Below are 22,033 nucleotides of genomic sequence, written 5' to 3' on the forward strand. Positions count from 1 at the left end.
AAGGCGTATGAACTGCTCGCAGTGCTTGTGGTAGCATTTTCCTACCGCAATCATGCGAGCAGTTCAGGCTAAAAGACAACCAACTGACGTGGTCAATGACGCTGCTTTGTTAATTATGCACACCCTTAAAACGCCCATTTTGACCGTTTGGCACGCCTGCGTTCGGATCTCCACTCCCCGTTTTCAAGCACCTTCCCCTGTTACCACCCACAAACACCTCATCCTGTCACTGAAATTAGCAGGCATTCGCTATTTTGCGAGCACACGATTTCTGACCGCACTGACTGGTTGGTGCATGCGCATTACAACCCATACGCATGCGCAGATGTGCGAACATCGCTCGGAGCGAACGAGCGGCCTCTTACGAGCGGCTCTGAATCAGGCCTTGAATTCATTAAAAATTAGCATTTGCATCTATATGCAAATTGGCAAATAACTTAATATGTATGGCAATCAGTAACATTAGCATATGCACTTGATTTACCCCAGGCATGTGTCACACTCATGAGTCCCATTTGTGCCCATGTTTTTAATCATTTATTTCAAACAAACACAATTGATAAGGAATCATTTTGAAGAGAAAATCAACTGCACAAACATTATATTGACAGTTTTTAATTTATTAAACACACAACAGCAATAACATCAATAATGTACTTTATTGCCGTATTGATACCTATATAATTACAAAAAAAATACATATTTCAAACAATCCCAACAAAATTACTCAACGAGGATCCAATGTTTAGTGATATTTCCTACTACACGAACATGCAAGTACTTTTTCCTGTAAATGCTACAACACGTCTGTTGGATAAGCTGGGCATGGAGGCGCTGTTCCCACTAAACTGAGTGATTTAGAAATAATTGTGCTAAAAACTGAAACAATCATATGTGCACAATTACAATTACGTTTTTTCAGTTTGTTCTCATTACAAATGTTCTCCACTCCAATACCACATTAGGCAGCTAAGAGGGAAGTGTGGGCAGAAAGTGTATTTGGCATAAGTAGACAATTATTACCATCCACATCAGGATTTTCTCATCTTGGGCTCTAATTACAAGAGTATTTAAGAGATAGGGTCAATTAATTTCTCTGTCCTGGGATCCAGGGACTCAAGCCTCAGAGAACCACATAAAACGTGCTTGGTTTTTGATTTGTAAGGTTAGTCATCCAGGTGACAGATAGCAGTCTACTGTATTAGTGAGTGGTTATCTACAATAGATCTTTTTTATAATGCAAATGTTTTTATATCTGCTTGTATGTCAATATAAAAATGTAAATTTTTGCCATGATGCCTGAGGATCCGACTTTTCACTCGCCCTGTGTCTTTGGTACAAATACGTTCTGGTTACTGGAGCAGTGAAGGAGCTATGTCCTACACCTATCCCCCTCCACACCCCGCGATGATAATCTGGTTATTCTGTATTGTGGCGGCTGCATTGTGCAGTCAGAGATCATGTGCCCAATAACACACATACATCCAAGTGTGTGCATAAAGCGGCTTTCTTTTGAAGAAGTATCTTATAAAAAGTTACCTGTGTGCAAGTACATATTTTTCTTGAGATTAGTGTAAATATAGGTCTGCATTTTGGGGGGGAACTTTTGTGCTGTAGTGGTTTAAAGATAGCAACTCAGTCTGATCAGTGCTGCATTTTGTTTTCTTCTTTTCAACAGGCTTATTAGAGGCCTGTGTACATAATGAGGAGAGGATACAATAGTTTTACCTCACTGTATGTATTGTCTCTCTGTGGGCTTGCTCTCATGTTACCAAAACACAAGGCGGTGGCAGAAAAATAGGTCTTTTAACGGGTGGAAAGAAATATTGCATGGGAGAGTAGGAAAACCCTTCACCATCATCTTCCTCAATGTATGGACCATATTACCTAGATGACGACTAGGTTTTGAGGTCTGTGGAGCATCCTATGTGACAAGTCACAGATAGGACATGTCTCTATTCTTCATGTAACAGTTATAGGTAACTGCTATACTGTATGTGAGGTCATTCTGGTGCTCATTAGCGTCAGCTGCCTCTTGCCCGTTATAGCAGTCACACACTAGCGTTTCAGAACTCCTGTCTTAGTGTTTATCTGTACTTGTGATCCCTAAACTGCTAATTGGTGTCTGGACCAAAACTTTGCCTCTGGCCACTACTTCACTTATTGTCGCTGGGACCAACTTATAGGGCCGTTGTCAGTACGCACTGCGCTTATAATGGCTAGTTATGGAAGGTTGATTCTGCTCACAACTTCATAGGTAGAATCAGCCTTTTGTGAGATAAGGCAAGGCATGAAGCTGGTGTAAGCCAATCCAGTGGCTTCCTTGGTTAATTGAGTCAGTCCAATAGCCTGTTACATGGATTATGTTATTTGCTACTTGGACTGACTTATACCTGTGACCTCAACTTTGTGTTAGTACGATTTGAACCATCTACCCTTTAGTGGATGATAGTGCACAGCTGTCAGAGACTGCAGTTACCCATTTGTGCACTATATTATACTGCACACTCTTATCACAGACTGCTGCCTACCATCTACAGTGTCTACCACCATGCTGAAGTATATCTGACCAAACAATTTACTTCCACATCGCTGGACATTACCTTACTTACAGCATTATTCATATTGACTATAATGAAAAATGGTATTGTTTGGTTGATCCTTTTTCCATATCAGCTGGTTTGCCTAACTGCACCTGCTGTGTAAATCACAAGTTACTTCTACACAATGCAAACATAGGTACTGCAACCTGCATCTGGCCAAACACAGGTACTACAACCTACAGCTAATAGATGTGGTGCATTTACACTGTATTCAATTCTGCCAACCATCACCTGTTGAATTATCACTACTCTGAGATTATAATAGGTGATGTTCTCAAGAACTCAAGAAGGTTCAGGACACCTGCTGGATGCAGGGTCAATCATGTTTCCTGCTACAACAGTGGTAAAACAGTGTTCATTCATAATGGCTTTAATGACTGCGTGATTATTGTATATTTATTCCCAGCAGTATGCACATGACAATGATATGACATGTTTCATGCCCACTGTCTGTCACATGACAGTATGTTGGGGTTGATTTCTGCCACCTGTCATATGACAATGAAATAACAAGGCAATCCCCACTGCATTTCATTACAGTGGTAGGATATAGTTAATTCATACTGGCTGTAGCAACAATGATGTTGCATGATTATTCACTGCTGCCTGTCACTTGACAATAATATGACAGGGTTAATCACCGGTGTGTCACCTGACAATGACATGTCAAGGTTCATCTCTGCTGTCTGTCACCCGACAATGATATGACAGTATTAATCTGAAAAAGACATGACAGGGTCCATCTGCTTTGGCACATGTCAAAGATATGACAGGGTTAATTCCCGCTGTCACATGGCAATGACATAACAGGGTTAATCATCACCGTCTGTCAGAGTCCCTGCTGCCTGTCATATGAAAAACATTACGACAGAGTTAATCCCTGCTATCTGTCAGGAGGCAGAGATACGACGGTTAAAATCTCTGCTTTCTCTCACATAACAAAGATATGACAGGATTAATCCCTGCTGTCTCTCACATGGCAAAGATATCAAAGGATTAGTCCCTGCTGTCATATAACAGGGTTAATCCCCTGTGCCTTTCATGAGATTGGAAATTCAAATTGCAACAAATATTGTATGACTGATCCCTGCTGCCTATCATGTGACAATGTTCACATCCTCACAGTACAGTATGTCACATGAAAATAATATGTCAGGGTTAATCCCTGCAGTCTGTCACATGACAATGATATGACAGGGTTAATCCGTACTGTCACATGACAAATACATGATAGGGTTAGTCCCTGCTGTCATATAACAATTATGACCAGGCTAATCCCCTCAGCCTGTCATGAAAGTGGTTGGACAGGGTTATTAGTCTGTAGAGACATTGATATTGTGTGATTATTCCCTGCTGCCTGTCACGTGACACTGATATGACAGGTTAATTCCCACTCTGAGCATGACCATCATGTGACTATTCCTACTGTCATAAAACAATGATATGACAGGTTAATTCCCACTCTGAGCATGACCATCATGTGACTATTCCTACTGTCATAAAACAATGATATGACAGGGTTAAGCCCCTCTTGTCTTTTATTACAGTGATATAACATCATTAATTCATACTGACTGTAATTAAACCAGTATTGTTTGATTGAATACTTGCTGCCTGTTACATAACAATAATAATCAACTTTTTTTTTGGTTGTTTGTTTTCTAAAAGTGGGAGGCTGAAAGTTACTGTCTGTAAAGGCAAATATGTTGTGTGATTGTTTATGCAACATACAGTAATTGCCATTACAACATGGCAATTCTGTAACAGGACAGTGAAATTATATTGTTAATCCATGCTGCCTGTCATGCCAGTGATATGACAAGGTCTCTTTACATGGACTTTAATGACAATCATTCCTCACTGCCTGTCATATGGCAATGATAGCATGGATTAATCCATGCTATCTGTTAAATGACAATGATATGACAGGGTTAATAGCCTCTACCTGTCACATGACAATTATTTGAGTGTTAAATTATGTTAAGTGACTATTCTGCATTGCCTGTCACAACAAGGTTAGTGATATGACGGGGTTAATATACCCCGCTGTTTGTCACATGACAGTGATCTGACAGGACCGATATCTGCTATGCTACTGAACATTTTGATGAGAGAAAGATAAAAGGGTTTGGGATGTCCCTGGTACCTCTCATGTCACAATGGACTGAAAGGGCACAAGGACAGATCACCGCCATTGACAATAGGAAAGGGATAAGTAACAGAGACTGGAAGGTGTCTCTGTACTGCAGATGCACATATCCCATCTCATCTCATGAGAACACAGTATGAATCCAGTGTCCTGAGGTGGAGGGTCCCTGAAACAGATATTGAACTATACATGTGTCCTGGGACTAAAGACAGGACAGGTTTCACTTCAATGTCACTTATATTCCAACAGTTCCAAATGTGAAATCCTATAAGAGAAAGTTTCCACATGAAGTGTATCTGAGCAGCCTGTCCTGCTGTATAATGAGCAGTGACAAGTCTCTCTTCAATAAATCCATAAAATAAACAAAGAAATGATCCTGGTAGCAATATAGGATCAGCACAGTATACTTTCCATAATGTTGCATAACGTTGACAAATCAAATTTACATAGACTATTTATATTTCTAAGTAAATCAATTTATCTCCCAACCATGTACCACAATGTCCTTCTATACAAATTTCTGTGCTAAACTTAAATTGGGCACACACTGGCCAATATATTGTTCATACAGCCGACAAACGATATATCGTCCCAACCATCGGTCAATGTGTACACACAACGTTGTTCACAGATATATCGTATTGGCCGTGCAGCGCGGCAGATGTCATATCTTGCAGATATACATAGTTCACATCCGCCAGTGTGTACACACGACCAACCAATATATCGTTCATACAGCCGACAAACGATATATCGTCCCAACCATCAGTCAGTGTGTACACACAACGTTGTTCACAGATATATCGTATTGGCTGTGCAACGCAGCAGATGTCATATCTTGCAGATATATATCGTTCACATCCGCCGGTGTATACACACGACCAACCAATATATCGGGCACAGAATCCATCGAATATGACATCACAAGTGGACAGGCATATTCAACTAGAGTTGCACAAGATAGACCTCACCAATCGTTTGATCGGTCATTCGAAAAAGCCAATCTGTCGGCCCACAGTGTACCCCAGATTAGATCTCAGGAAACTCATGCTGGGAGACATGCATGATCTAGATGTATTTTATTTTCCCTTTCTTTTTGCACATCTTGTTCCCTGCAGATCTCTGAAAACACTCATGTGAACAAGACCTGATCATGAATCTACCCCAAGGCATGTATAAACAAGCAAAATTATTAAAATCCATTGGGGGTGGGGGGATAAGGGTGATGCCTTTTGCTCCAATACCAGATGTTTCAATAACCAGTAGAAACAAAATACTTCACCGTGAATCCTACTGATCTGTAAGCACACATTGGCATGGCCATGCATTGCTTCATCATTCATCATGTAAATTGACCTGACCATTGTCTAGCTCTCTCCTCCACTGGCAGAACATTAGGGTGCCCTAGGAGCCACACTTCCCAAGATCCCTGGGAAATGCTGTACTGTATTATTACCACGTAGCACAATTACATCATCTTACAGGACACTGGCAGTATAGCAAATTTGGGATCACAGCACAGATAACAGAACCCCACTATTACTCTAAACTGGGAGTGGAAAAGTAAAACAAGGATACATCCCCTTGAGTTGATACTTTGCGGTCATGATCAACATGTCTCCAAGGCATGAATGGAATAAGACATAGATCTTCCGGAGACCTAGCATACATGTGTATGTATATGTCAGCGTGATTACTTCCCATGCAATACAATAACGTCCTCAGGGTTGCGACTCTGTCTGTTGGTATTGGGCCATGGTGCCATAAGGTGCATACACACGGTCAGATTTGTCAGATGAACAATTTGAATGATCTGAACGATTTGACCAACGATTTGAACTATGAACGATGTTTGACTGCATTAAAATTAATGGAATCGTCCAAATCTGACTGCAAACACATCAGATGTCAGATATCGTTATCTGACAAGCAGGAACGCGCATCGTTCATGTCAGATATGTCAGATTTTCCTTCAGATATGAACTATTTTTCAAATTGTTATCGTTCAGATCTGAAGAAAAATCTAACTGTGTGTATGCACCATTAGCTCAAACGTTTTTGTTATTGTATTTTATAAGATACTATTTTGTTGTTTGAGCATTAAGTGCAATCTGATAATAATAATAATAATAAAAAGAGAAATAATAATAATGTGCTCAATTGGTTGGAATTGTGCAGAATGTGTGGGAGATTCCTTCCTGGATGTTCCTGTAAAAGACTGTGGACATTAATGTGGACCTCCCTTCTCTATGGATGGACTTCAGTATTGGTGTATGTAGGAACGTGGACTGTAAGCAAGATGACCAAGGGCCTCTGTCGATGCACCAATCTGGTCATGTTGTTCGATACTGGGATTTTTCTTCCGGCATCATTCACTCAACGTCACTGCACTACAAGATATGTATGTTGGTATTCTGAATTATGGTGTTGTAGAGATTCCTATGGATGTATCTGTATGCAGAAGGTCAGTAGCCATTTAGATAGAGCCAAATGTGGGGGATCTTTTTGTGGAAAACATTTAAAAAATATTATATTAGTTTTACCTGTTATTTAATGCTTAGTGTCTGGGTGATCATTTCATTGAGAGCAGAATGATAGCGGTGATCTAATGTGCCTTAAAACAATTTCAGCCCACTATATTTTAAAAGGTACCCTCTCAGGCAGTAATCTCTCTGCCAGTTTTGCCCAGGTTTGTGGCCATGTAGAGCAGCAGTAAGTTGAATGACGGGATCAGCATATGGCTGTCCATCTTTGAATTCTTAAAAGAAAGCAAAACAAGAATCCCCTTGTAAAATTGTACAGGCAAGAAAGCGATTGATGCAGACATAATTTTACTACATTTGCGTTAACTTAATAAACATATTACATCTCTTGTTTTCATACACTGTATTTCAAACAATGCCGCTCACCTGGATGGAGCACATCTTTTTTATCTATCTATGTAATGTGAACCCTCTGAATTAGCTCTGTGATATAATAAGATTGGACCTCTTACCTGCTACTGTCCTTGTAGCAATCAATATTTCCTAGCAATAGTGGCTTACCCAAGTGATAGTAGAATCCTTGGGCAGTCGAAAACATGCTTTGGTGTTTAGGTCTACATGCTTTCTACTGTTTTAGATGTATCAATAATCCTCCGGCCCTACTACACTATCATACTCTAATATGGTACAAGAGGACTTCTATACAGAATATAAACTATGTCACTATCCTCCAATGATTTTACAACAGTACTGTATTACAGCCTCACAATTACTAGAATCCCCTTTTAATCATTAGAAGTCTACCTGCACTCACCAAATTATTTTAATTGTCACTGCTCTCCTCTTCCAGCAATTAGAAAGCCTCACTGCTCTACTTAGAAGGCTGGGGTAAGAGTCAGGACAGTTGGACTAGAAAAAAGCCAGAAAGCAGGGTGCACTGGTTCTGTAAACTGGGCACGAAATCTATAGATTTGGCTAAATTTTTTTCCAATGCAAAAAAATGAGACATAACCTTCGTCATAACTGAGAAGCACCCCAAATTTGGTTGCATTGGGAGCCGTGAGGTCAGTCTCCTTATCATTATGCCAGGCCTGTAGCTTGCCATTACACCACTCAATACACCAGGACACTTTATTCCGGCCAAGGCGGCTCGCTGTTCCTGAACGAGGAATGCTTTGGTAGGCTATACCGATTCCACTGAAGTTTCCACCTTCTTTATTGACTTCCCAGTAGTGAGTACCCCCTGAGAAACCAGTTGAACAGAGGACCTGAGAGCAGCTGCCAAACCTAAAGGGACTATCCTGGTAGTTAAGAAATGATTCACTGACAAACAGCTTGGTGAAACCGTCACTCATACCAATCTTCTTGTGTGCGGTGTTGGGATTCACAAACAGTTTTGCAGCATCTGGGGAAGAACAATGTACAAGGACATAAATATCGGAACTGTCAATTTGTGTCTCTGCCAATACATGTTTTTCCTCTGAATATAATCATCCTTCTATAGAGTTACTACATGTTTCTCCTCTGTACACAATCATCCTCTTTTACTGATAATACAGGATTTTCCCCTAAATAATATTTTTAAAATGTACTAAAAGTGTTTCAAACCAACTGATTTGCTAACAAGCTAAATTATCAAAAATAGCAGTTTTACAAAGTGGCACATTAAACATCACCTTCCCGATTTTTCATATTGCAAGAATTAAAAGCACTAAATTTATCAACGCATGACTTTGCCAAAGCACCGAAAAAAATCACACCGTTTGAGCTGCCTCATTATAGTAAAAACAACAGGACGTGTTACTTAGCATGGAACCCAGGCCCAGTCAGGGGGAAGGGGATTCTCTAAGTGTGTGTGTGGGGAGAGGAAGGGGGGGGGAATATTTGGCGATGCTGAGTAGCATGGCCTGTAACAGAATGGAAGATAGGGTTATTCTTTTTAACATTACTAAATGCATTTTGCCCTAAACCACATGTAGTTTACGTTTTAAAAAAAAAAAACATCACTAGCTATCACAGGAAGTCTAAATTTTCACCTTCTAAACAGCAGGATGGTTATTCTCCCCCTCTAGTCATCCTTTTTTATTCTTAATACAGGTTTCTCCTCTAAATACATTCATATTACTACATGCTGTAAATACACATTTCACAAGTTAATCCACTAATTTTTTTTATTTAATGTTACCACAAGTCTCCCCTTTAAATACAACCATCCTACATACTGCTCAGTGGCATCACAAGGGGGGTGTGGGCTGCACCCGGCTGTCACCCACAGAGGGTTGACACCAAGGTGCAGACTTCCCCGGCTTTCATTGACATTTGGCTCCTGCCACAGTGAGGGAGCTGACACTGCACACAGGGCTGTCCACACCTCCGGCACCCACCACCACCCCCGAGTGATAACGCCAAACGGGGGTTCGGCCGCGAGGCAACGCACCATTTTTGTGCACTCTATCCCTCGCGCACCAAGTGTCAATGCGGGGAGGGACGCCAATGATACTGATAATACACATTTCGCCTCTAAATAATATCCTACATACCGCTAATACATGTTTCTCCTTTAAATACAATCATCCTACACCTAGAAGTCAGTGACTTTCTGTAGAACTTACACTTCAGCAACTGATCTCTAGACTCTGGAACAGGTGGAGCTGCTTGTGGAGTTTGTGGAGGTTTACGTGGCTTAACTGAAAGATAAAAATACACAGGTGGCCTGGTGAATGGCATCTATGTCATACTGTACTGTCAAGTATAAAGAAAGTGCTATGATAATGTATAAAAAAATTGCATTTAAACCAATTAGGACAATCCTCTATACCACCACACGTTTCTCTGCAGCCTCTGTATCACCACTGACAAGACACAGAATGCTGGTAAAGAATAAACATTGCTATTGCCGAGTCTCACCACCATTCTGTGTCCAGTTTTGAGCGCGTACAGTATATGCAGGGGCGTATCTATAATGGGTGCAGGGTGTACGGGGAACACGGGCCCCTGGGTCCAGGGGGTCTCCACACCGCACACCCTGCACCCATAATATTACTTACCTCTCCGGAGTCCCACGTCGGCGGGGGCGTCAATCGCTGTAAAACGGCTGAAAAATGGCCGCAGCGGCCATTTTCCCGGTGACTTGTGCATACACTATAGACTCTGGGCACACTCTAGTGCGCAGAGTCTATAACTCCGGCCTTGGCCGCGCACGGCTCAGTGCGCTGCCAGCCGCCGGGCAGAGAGGAGGGGGCCCATGTCGGAGACTGCACACGGGCCCCCTCCTCTCTAGAAACGCCCCTGAGTATATGGTCATTTTTTATTTACGTTATTTGGCTTTGTGGAGCACCAGGAATTGATGGTGCAAGTATGGTGGTATGGACTGGTACACCATACCTTTCAAAAATTATTTGTCGGTACAACATTACCATAGCTGTTAGATTTAGATGGGGCCTGAAGAGGTAACACTCACCCCAAAGGTAATATATTTTCCAATTCTAAGGCCTCATGATAAAGGCACATATATATTTTATCAATTGTAAGGCCTCATGGTAAAGAGGGGGGTGAGCGTTTGGAAGTAGGGCCCCCGGGGCTACTCTGGCTGGGCCTCCTCAGGGCATCACCACTTAATACACATAGTCACTTTTCATATCACCTTTTATGTTTGTTTTTTATTCATGTAATCTTTTCACATATATTTTAACTCTTTTTCAACACTTATAATCAGTCTTACACATCTATACTTTACACTTCACTGTCACCGTTCTTCCTTTTTTTCGTGTGATGCCCTGGGTTGGACATTTTTTGGGGTGCACTGCGCCCCGGATGTGAACCCCTTAGTGTTAGGGACTGCTAGTAACAGAGAAGCCGTGACGTGGCCTAGCAGCTTCCCATGGATTTGCAAATGCATGCAACTAATATCTCTGAATTTCTATCACCATATAGTCTTCATGTATTGTTGCAGGTGCAATTCAGTGTGCTGAGGAACAATAGGTGGTTAAACCCCCCCTTTATTTCTACTTGGTATGACCCCTCCCTTTCATGCACCTGAAGGAGTACTGCCAGATTGATTTCAGCAGCTGCCATATTTTGGGATAATTAATGACCCAGCAAAATAGATTAATACCGGGTATCCACTACCCGATTACATAGAGCGATTGCATGATTACAACATCATAATCGTGCAATCGTTCAGTAATCAGGCACACAACGGGGATGTAAATGTCGGAAACGACCAACAATGCGTGCTCCCGCTGGTCGTTTCCGACATCAATCATCACCCAAACATGCTGGTCAACCTGACGATAACGTCAGGTTGAGCATGTTAGGGGATGATTGATGTGCCTACATTGAATGACTGATCGTGGCCAGGCTGCCTGGCTGCTGCCGTATAGTAGTCAAATTTTATTCATAATACAGGGCAGGCAACAGGCTTTGCATTAGCTACTTATGAAAGTTTAATAATATACTCCTAATATTTATAATATATCTTATGTATGTACACACTGTGTATGTGTGTGTATATATATATTAATATATATATATATATATATATATATATACTCATACTGTGTATATATATCACTATCTATATATGTGTGTGCGTGTGTATCTATATCTATCCATCTATATATATATCTATATATCTATATATCTATATATCTATATATCTATATATATATATACACACACACACATATATATATATAGTGTTCACTCTAGGTCCAGCAGCAGGCAGGGCGCCAAACCTAGAGTTAAGGCACTTTTGCGCAGCGGCTGAAAAGGGGGCGTGGTCAAAGAAAAGGGGGCGTGTCTTTATGAAGCGTCCACTTTTCGCCACTCCTGGGGGCGTGCCCGGCACTTACTGACATGCCAGGCAGCTCCCAAGCGCTGCGGTCATTGTGAATGGATGCCAGGCACATGCGCCCGGCATCCATTCACCGGCTGTGACCACTGCGCCGCTGTTTTGACCACCCGCGGGGCACAGCAACACGCAGGTGGAGGCAGAACCTGCAGGCAGTCTCAGCGGGCCGCCGCGATGGAGGGCAGGGCGCATTCTGCCCTTCAGAAATTGGGGAGGGCGCGACACCCCACTCAAACAGCCTAGCGGGAACACTAATATATATATCTCTATCTCTGTGTGTGTGTGTGTGTGTGTGTATGTGTGTGTGTGTGTGTATGTGTGTGTGTATATATATATATATATATATATATATATATAATATGAGATATGGTAAGAACTTACCCTTGTTATCACTATTTCTACGAAGTCCATAGGGTTCCACAGGATACCTTGGGGTATAGGTGTGACGTCAGTCGCAGGGCACCAAAGAGTTAAGCTTTCAGCCTCCCAGGATGCACTAGGTCCCCCTCCTATACCCCGCCCCCAGGCCAAGGCACCTCAGTTAGTTACCAAGCCATAGGCCGGAGGAGGAGAAGGAAGAGAGAGAACAAAGATCTGGACACATACAAGAATCACATTCTCACCAGAGGGAGACGGAAAACCGGTGACCAGAGCAAAGCCCATCTGCAGCACAGGTGCGACAGGGCGGGAGTCCTGTGGAACCCTATGGACTTCGTAGAAATAGAGATAACAAGGGTAAGTTCTTACCATATCTCATATTTTCTACTTCAGGGTCCATAGGGTATCCACAGGATACCTTGGGGATGTCCCAAAGCAGTATCCTTTAAGGGTGGGGACGCTCCTGTGCAGAAAGGAGAATCCGCCGCCCGAAGGAAGCATCCTGAGAGGCGAAGGTGTCAAACCTGTAATACCTCACGAAGGTATGGACAGAAGACCACGTAGCAGCCTTGCAGATCTGAACTGCCGAGGCACCACGTCAAGCTGCCCACGAAGGACCCACAGACCTAGTGGAATGAGCCTTCAGAGAAGGAGGGACCGGTAGGCCTTCATGAAGATAAGCTTCAGAAATAGCCATACGGATCCAGGCTGCCAAAGTTTGCTTTGAAGCAGGCCAACCCTTTTTACAGAAGCCATAGAGGACAACAAAGCGTCCGACTTCCTAAACAAAGAAGTGCGGTCCACATAAGTCCTTAAGGCCCGCACAACATCCAAAGAGGCCTCACCCACGGAAAGACCCGGTGAGTTAAAGGCCGGAACAACTATTTCCTCGTTAACCTGAAACTGGGAAACAACTTTGGGGAGAAACTCGGGCCGAGTGCGGAGCACTGCCCTGTTCCCATGAAAAAAAAAACAAGAAAGGGGGTCTACAAGAAAGAGCCCCTAACTCAGAAACACGTCTGGCTGAAGCAACGGCCAGAAGGAAAACAGTCTTAGCTGTTAGCCATTTAATATCCACTGAGCCCAGTGGTTCAAACGGCGGTCCTTGGAGAGTCCTCAGGACCACAGCCAAATCCCAAGGCGCCACAGGTGGAACAAAGGGCGGCTGAATACGGAGAACACCTTGCATAAAGGTGCGCACATCCGGGATTGTAGCAATCCTACGGTGAAACCAGACAGATAGGGCCGAAACCTGTACCTTCAAAGAAGCAAGGCGAAGCCCATGATCTAGTCCCGCTTGCAGGAAGGCGAGAATCCGAGACAGACGAAACTCCCGCGGTGCATAACCTCTCGGTCGACACCACTGGAAGAACGTATGCCACACGCGATGGTATATCCTCGCGGAAGACGGTTTCCGAGCTCGTAACATGGTACACAGCATAGAGCTGGCAAACCCCCAGGACCTCAGCATGGCCGTCTCAACAGCCACGCCGCCAAAGACAGCCGAGTCAGGTCCGGGTGAAGACAAGGACCCTGAGACAGAAGGTCCGGTCGTAGCGGCAACCGCAGAGGACTGTCCACGGACAGACCCTGAAGGTCTGAGAACCAGTGCCGTCTGGGCCACGCGGGAGCTATCAACAGGAGCGTCCCTCCTTCCTGTTTGAATTTCCGGATTACCCGTGGAAGAAGGGAGACCGGAGGGAACAGGTATGCGAACCTGAACGTCCACCGGACGGACAGAGCATCCACCAGAGACGCCCCTTCGTCTCTTGTGCGAGACCCGTACACCGGCAACTTGTTGTTGTGCCGGGACGCCATGAGGTCGATTTCTGGAAGACCCCACCTGTCCACCAGTAGTTGAAAAACGTCCGGGTGCAGGGACCATTCCCCTGGATGAACGTCCTGGCGACTTAGAAAGTCCGCCTCCCAATTTAGCACTCCCGGGATGAAGACCGCTGATATGGCCGGAAGATTGCGCTCCGCCCAAACCAGGATCCGAGAGACCTCTACGAGAGCCGCCCGACTGCGAGTTCCTCCTTGCCTGTTTATGTAGGCCACGGTGGTAGCATTGTCCGACTGGACCTGCACCGGGTGACCCTGGAGAAACCGCTGTGCCTGCAGGAGAGCATTGAAGACCGCACGGAGTTCCAAGATATTTATTGGAAGCTCCGCTTCTGTCGGTGTCCACCTGCCCTGGAACAAGTGTGGACCCGAAACTGCTCCCCAGCCTCGAAGACTGGCGTCCGTTGTCAACAGGACCCAATTTGGAACCCAGAACGGACGTCCCTTGTTGAGGTGGGTCATCTTTAACCACCACGCAAGGGACAGGCGAACCTCCGGGGTGAGCACAATCGTCTGGAACTTCAGAGACTGAGGCAGCCCGTTCCACTTGGACAGGATCAGGTGCTGCAGAGGTCTAGAGTGAAACTGGGCGTATTCCACCATGTCGAACACCGACACCATGGAGCCCAGTAACCTCATCGCCGAGTGTAAGGACACCCGGCGGCTGTGCAGACAACTGCGCACCCTTGACTGTAAAGCAGAGATCTTGTCCTCCGTCACGAAGATCCTTTGCTGTCCCGAGTCCAATAAGGCTCCAAGATGCAGAATCCTCCGAGACGGGATTAGAGTGGACTTCTGCCAGTTAATTAGCCAGCCGTGCCGTTGCAGCAGTGCAATGGTCAGGTCCAAGTGGTGTAACAGGAGCTCTGGAGATCCTGCCACCAATAACAGGTCGTCCAAGTACGGCAACATGCGGACTCCTTGCAGCCGCAGAGAAGCCGCCATGACCGCCATAGCGTCCTGTATGTCCAATGACACCATGTAGTCCCCAGGTTCCAGCGCCAGAATGATGGACCGTAGGGTCTCCATCCGAAACTTCGGGACCCGCAAAGACTTGTTGAGTGCTTTGAGGTTGAGAATCGGACGATATGACCCATTGGGTTTCTGTACCAAAAATAGATTTGAATAGAAACCCTGGCCCCTCTGGGAGAATGGAACAGGCACTATAACTCCAGCCTGGAGCATAGTGTGCAATACCTTCCGCAGCTCCGTAGCCTTGTTCCGGTCTGATGGTAGACCCGTGGTGAAGAATCGAGCCGGGGGTCTGTGCCGGAAGGAGAGGGCGTACCCGTGAGAGACCACCTCCAGAACCCAAGTGTCTGTCGTAGTGAACGACCAACACCAGGAGAACTGCAGCAGGCGGCCTCCCACCCTGGGATCCCCCAAGGGGAGACCCGGACCGTCAGGCCGCAGGCTTGTCATCTGGCTTGGGGGCCGGACGTCTGGTACTCCATGCCTGTTTCCGGGGCTTGCCCGATTTCTTAGGGCCAGCCTGTCGAGGAAACGACTGTGGTTTGGGCCTGCCCTGGGCCCTAGATGACCGAAAGGACGATGGTCCAGAACCAGAAGGAGCAGCGGCCGACGGGAGACAAGCAGATTTGGCTGCCGCCAGCGTGGCCACAATCTTATCCAGATCCGGACCGAAGAGAACTTCTCCGGTAAACGGCAACGCTTCCAGACCTTTCTTGGATCTGCGTCCGCCTTCCAGGATCGCAGCCACAAGGTGCGACGAGCAGCTACCGCTGCTGAAGAAATTCTAGACACCAGAGTACTAATGTCTAGAGCCGCCTCGTTGATGTAGGTGGCCGAATCACGGAGATTGCCAATCAACTCCGCTTGTTCGGCCGGACAGTCGGATTCAAAAGAAGCCTCTAATGAAGCCGCCCAGCGCTCCATCGCTCTGGCAACCCAGCAAATGGCCATAGCCGGCCGTGCTGCCCCCCCTGCAAGGGAATAAGCGGACTTCAGGCAGATTTCTACCTTGCGGTCCGTAGCATCCTTAAGGGAGGACATGGATGGCATCGGCAATGTGGCACTACGGACAAGACGGGTCACGTGAGAATCCACCTGTGGAGGGGATTCACACTTAGCAAAATAATTATCCGCGAACGGATAAGCCACCGCCAGGCGTCTCTGCGGCTGGTATCTTTTGCCAGGTTGTTTCCACGCCTCCTCTAAATGGTCCACCAACTGACCCGAAAGAGGAAAGACTGTGGCATCGCCCTTCACATCTTTGAAAAAGGCATACTTAGATTTAGCCGCTGGGGGAACTTCGTCCTCAATCACCAAGGCTGTGCGGACCGCCCGAATAAGTCCAGGAATATATACTTTGGACTTAGCATCAGCGTCCTTAGTATGGAAAGGTTCCTGATCGTAAGGATCCAGAATCTCCCCATCATCAGACGTCCCTTCGTCATCCTCATAAGGAGCGGACAGAGACGCCACCGGCCTTTTATGAGGCCGCATCACAGACTCCCCTTGCAATACATCCGACAAGTGCTGTAAAGAACTCGTCAGGGAGTTAACCCACGCTGGCTCCTGAGAACCCGGGAGCGGGGAAATAGGGAGACTGTGGGGTACCACCAATTGTCGTGGGAACCCCTGCATGGGTGACGACACCACAGACTGCTGGGACAAACCCATCGGAGTAAACGCGGGCTGCGGAGCTAACTGGCCCACTAAAGCTGTTAACGCCTGAGCGAAACAAGCCCAGGGCGGCTCCTGTACCGGTGCTGTAACCGTAATAGGCCGCGCCATGGACAACACTGCCGGCAAAGGCCCTCCGCGCTACCCTCCCCCTCCGCTAACGGTACTTTGCACGTGGTACACTGTAGCCGGAGGGGAAAATCACTTTCAGACATGATGGCACCACGTATGTGACCTCTCTCACCAATTAAGTATTAAATAGGCGAGAGACCACCCTGCAGCACCGCACCGCAAGGGCTTTAGCAGAAAGAACAGGGACAGTAATAAAGCTGACAGTTTAGTGAAGAATAGTTACAGGCAGCGCTAGCACAGTCACATACAATGCAGAGAAATAACAATTCCTGCACTAACAGCGCTGATCACTCAACTACACAGACACAGGGCCTGGTAGGACACAGCGCTGCATACACAGACCTGAGCCACAGCGGAGGAGAGGTATGCGGGGGGACCCAGACCACGATGCTTCCTTCCAGACTTCCAGCAGCGTTCACCATGCGTTGCAGAGAAGATGGCCGCCGAGGAGCAGAGAGAAGCTGGCCTGGGGGAGGAGCGCTGACACAGGACCAGTCAGCACAGTGCAGAGAGGGCTGTGTGCAGCGGGGGAGGCGCCGGCTGTGAGACAGGGAAGGCGCGCTCCCCTGGCATGCATTTAACCCCTGGGACGCCGCAGCGCTACCGCTCTGCTGCGGTCCGCTGTCCCAGGGGGTAGTGGAAGCGCAGGTTGGTCGCCTGGCTCCACGCTGCAGCCAGTCCCCAGGGAGCCCCCTGCCTGGGGACTTAGGACCATGTGATCAGCGGGGACCCACCGCGGGACCCCGCTGCTTACCTCTGTCCCCCTTGAATCCGGCCATGGTCCGGAGCATCTGGGGTCACCGCTAGCTGTGACCCCAGACGCCCACCAGCATCCCCGGATCAGTACCGGCGTTCTGGTACCGGCGGGGTGTAGGGAAGACAGCATGGACGTCAGGACTGACTGTCCATGCTGTTCATCCAGTTGTGCAGCCACAGCTGCATGAAGAATAAGCTTCAGGGGCTCTTCTAGCCCCCACTCCAACAGGTGCACCCGACTCCGGCCGGGCACCAAACTAAACTGAGGTGCCTTGGCCTGGGGGCGGGGTATAGGAGGGGGACCTAGTGCATCCTGGGAGGCTGAAAGCTTAACTCTTTGGTGCCCTGCGACTGACGTCACACCTATACCCCAAGGTATCCTGTGGATACCCTATGGACCCTGAAGTAGAAATATATATATATATATATATATATGCACACATATATACACAGTACACATCTGTATATCTTTCTGCAAATATGTATGCATATCTACGGTATATATATATTAAATAAAATCTATATGTTTATAAATAAATATATACTGTGTATAGAGAGCACACATATATACATATATATATATATATATAATTTATAAATATGCGTGTTTGTAGGTTTGCTATTATATGCTATAGCACATCTTTTACGCAATATAGGGGGGTAGAGACTTTTTCAACATGAGTGGGTTCCGTTGAAAACGTCAGTCAATAAGATTATTTATTTATTTATTACCAGTCATTTATACAGCGCACTCATATTCCGCAGCGCTGTGGGGAGAATATTTGCCCATTCACATCAGTCCCTGCCCCAGTGGAGCTTACACTCTATATTCCCTAATACATGCTCACACACATACACACTAGGGGTAATTTTTTGTGTTGGGAGCCAATTAACCTATCAGTATATTTTTGGAGTGTGGGAGGAAACCGGAGTACCCGGAGGAAACCCACGCAAGCACAGGGAGAATATACAAACTCCACACAGTTAGGGCCATGGTGAGAATGGAACCCACGACCTCAGTGCTGTGTGGCAGTAATGCTAACCATTACACCGTCTGTGCTGCCCCAGATCTTGCTGTGTTACTCTCCAGCCAATTGCAGATGAGTTGATTTGCTTTGGCACAAGCATTGGCAGGTCTTTGAGCACAGAGTATGGTGCTGTGCTGGCAGGGTGAACCCCACAAAGAATCAGCTGGCCCACCGCAGTATAAAAGCAGCTTCAAGGACCAGGGGGGTGGCTCCATTCTGCTGTGGACTTAAAGTAAGTACAAGTAGTTTGGTACCCTCAGGGACACATACTTGGGCAAACTTTTAAACTTGTTTCCTTAACCACCCTTTTTCCCCACACTCACTGCTGTCAGTGGTTGAGATGTGTGCCACAAGCTGGCATTCCAGCTGATGCCCTGCAGAACAGTTGTAACATTCAGTTATTTCCACAACTGCTGTGAGTGGGTGGGGATTCTAACTTGGATTGATATGGAAAGCCTCCAGATAAAGTGGGTTCTGCTTTTCATTGTGTCAATTGACATTGTGTATTGGCGACATTGCAATATGGCATAATGTGTTTTGTGGGGTCACCACAATGTGGCATACTGTGTATTGGGGATATTACAATCTGGCATAATGTTTATTGGTGGGCATTACAATGTGGCATGATGTTTATCGTGGACCTTAGGATGTAATATTGTTTTGGGGCCCTACAATGTGGCATAATATGTATTGGGTGGGAACTACAATGTGACTTAGAGCCGTATTCATTTAGAAGCGAAAAGTCCTGTACTTTTCGCATGCCAGACTTTTCGCTGACAACGCTGGTTTTGCATGGGAAAAAGTATCGCCTGTCCCCGCTTATCCCCGTATTCAACTCCAAAGGATGCGAAAACGCGTCCCGGCGAAAAGGCCAAAATATTAAAATTCTGTCAATGTCCCAATATTTATGCACCTGAGTGAGTGAGCATATATATATATATATATATATATATATATATATATATATACACACACATATATACATATACATACATACATACATATACACAGAGTCAGGTCCATAAATATTGGGACATTGACAGAATTTTCAGATTTTGGCCTCTATTCACCACCACAATGGCTTTGAAATGAAACAAACAAGATGTGCTTAAACTGCAGACTTTCAGATTTAATTTGAGGGTAATTACATCCAAATTGGGTGAACGGTGTAGGAATTACAACAGTTTCAATATGTGCCTCCCACTTTTTAAGGGGCCAGAAGTAATGGGACTATCAACTCAAAAGCTATTTCATGGGCAGGTGTGGGCTATTCCCTCGTTATTTCATTATCAACTAAGCAGGTAAAAGGTCTGGAGTTGATTCTAGGTGTGACATTTGCATTTGGAATCAGTTGCTGTCAACTCTCAATATGAGATCCAAAGAGCTGTCACTATCAGTGAAGCAAACCATCATTAGGCTGAAAAATCAAAACAAACCCATCAGAGAGATAGCAAAAACATTAGGTGTGGCCAAATCAACTGTTTGGAACATTCTTAAAAAGAAAGAACGCACCAGAGAGCTCAGCAACACCAAAAGACCCGGAAGACCACGGAAAACAACTGTGGTGGATGACAGAAGAATTATTTCCCTGGTGAAGAAAAACCCCTTCACAACAGTTGGCCAAAGCAAGAACACTCTCCAGGAGGTAGATGTATATGTGTCAAAGTCAACAATCAAGAGAAGACTTCACAAGAGTGAATATAGAGGGTTCACCACAAGATGCAAACCATTGGTGAGCCACAAAAACAGGTAGACCAGATTAGAGTTTGCCAAACAACATCTAAAAAAGCCATTACAGTTCTGGAACAACATCCTATGGACAGATGAGACAAAGATCAACTTGAACCAGAGTGATGGGAAGAGAAGGAAAGGAACTGCTCTAGATCCAAAACATACCACCTCATCAGTGAAGCATGGTGGTGGTAGTGTCATGGCGTGGGCATGTATGGCGGCCAATGGAACTGGTTCCCTTGTATTTATTGTTGATGTGACTGCTGACAAAAGCAGCAGAATGAATTCTGAAGTGTTTCACGCAATATTATATGCTCATGTTCAGTCAAATGCTTCAGAACTCATTGGACAGCGCTTCTCAGTGCAGATGGACAATGACCCGAAGCATACTGCAAAAGCAACCAAAGAGTTTTTTAAGGCTAAAAAGTGGAATGTTATGCAATGGCCAAGCCAATCCCCTGACCTGAATCCGATTGAGCATGCATTTCACTTGATGAAGACAAAACTGAAGGGAAAATGCCCCAAGAACAAGCAGGAACTGAAGACATTTGCAGTAGAGGCCTGGCAGAGCATCACCAGGGATGAAACCCAGCGTCTAGTGATGTCTATGCGCTCCAGACTTCAGGCTGTAATTGCCTGCAAAGGATTTGCAACAAAGTATTAAAAAGTGAAAGTTAGATTTAGGATTGTTTAGTTTGTCTCATTATTTTTGGCCCCTTAAAAAGTGGGAGGCACACATAGAAACCATTGTAATTCCTACACCGTTCACCTGATTTGGATGTAATTACCCTCAAATTAAATCTGAAAGTCTGCAGTTAAAGCACATCTTGTTTGTTTCATTTCAAAGCCATTGTGGTGGTGAATAGAGGCCAAAATATGAAAATTCTGTCAATGTCCCAATATTTATGGACCTGACTGAGTGTGTATATATATATATATATATATATATATATATATATATATATATATATATATATATATATATTTTAATCCATGACACATGTTCAGACACACAGTAATGAATAAACTACATACAGCACGTTTGCATGATACACGACACGTGCACGCAGCGCAGCGTTTGCACTGCGTTCAGACGCACAACACACACTGCTGAATTCCTGTAAATATCTCACTATTACTTATGCAAGCACATATAGAAAAGGTTTCCTAGCATTAAGAAAAGGTTTTGTTAGACAATCATTATGGTATAAAGTGTGCATATATGATATTTAAGGTATACAACATGGTAGACATGGCATGTTTGGTACTATACTAACACCCTGTTTATTTCCAGATATTCAAATCTATCAGCGAGGGAGTCGCATCTTGCGTTCGATGGTTATGGATCATAGGAAATTATTGGTTAGAAATTAATGTGTACTCTGTATGTAGTGTCTTAAACCAGTTAAAGAAAGACAATGTAATCTGAAGAC

General features: G+C 45.0%; 1 protein-coding gene across 1 annotated transcript in view; it reads right to left on the bottom strand.

The window, feature by feature from the left end:
- Positions 1-599: 599 nt before the first annotated feature.
- TRIM25 (tripartite motif containing 25) overlaps positions 600-22,033 on the bottom strand; it is a 97,249-nt gene continuing 75,815 nt past the window's right edge. Inside the window, exons 8-9 of the mRNA XM_088468550.1 lie at positions 9,848-9,922; positions 600-8,640 (exon numbers count right to left, since the gene is read on the bottom strand). Coding sequence (XP_088324676.1) covers positions 8,111-8,640; positions 9,848-9,922 — 605 coding nt within the window. The 3' untranslated portion in view covers positions 600-8,110. The remainder of the gene's footprint in view (positions 8,641-9,847; positions 9,923-22,033) is intronic.

The sequence above is a fragment of the Taudactylus pleione genome, unplaced genomic scaffold (genome assembly GCF_031769625.1).
Source record: "Taudactylus pleione unplaced genomic scaffold, aTauple2 ptg000012l, whole genome shotgun sequence".
Classification (NCBI taxonomy): domain Eukaryota; kingdom Metazoa; phylum Chordata; class Amphibia; order Anura; family Myobatrachidae; genus Taudactylus; species Taudactylus pleione.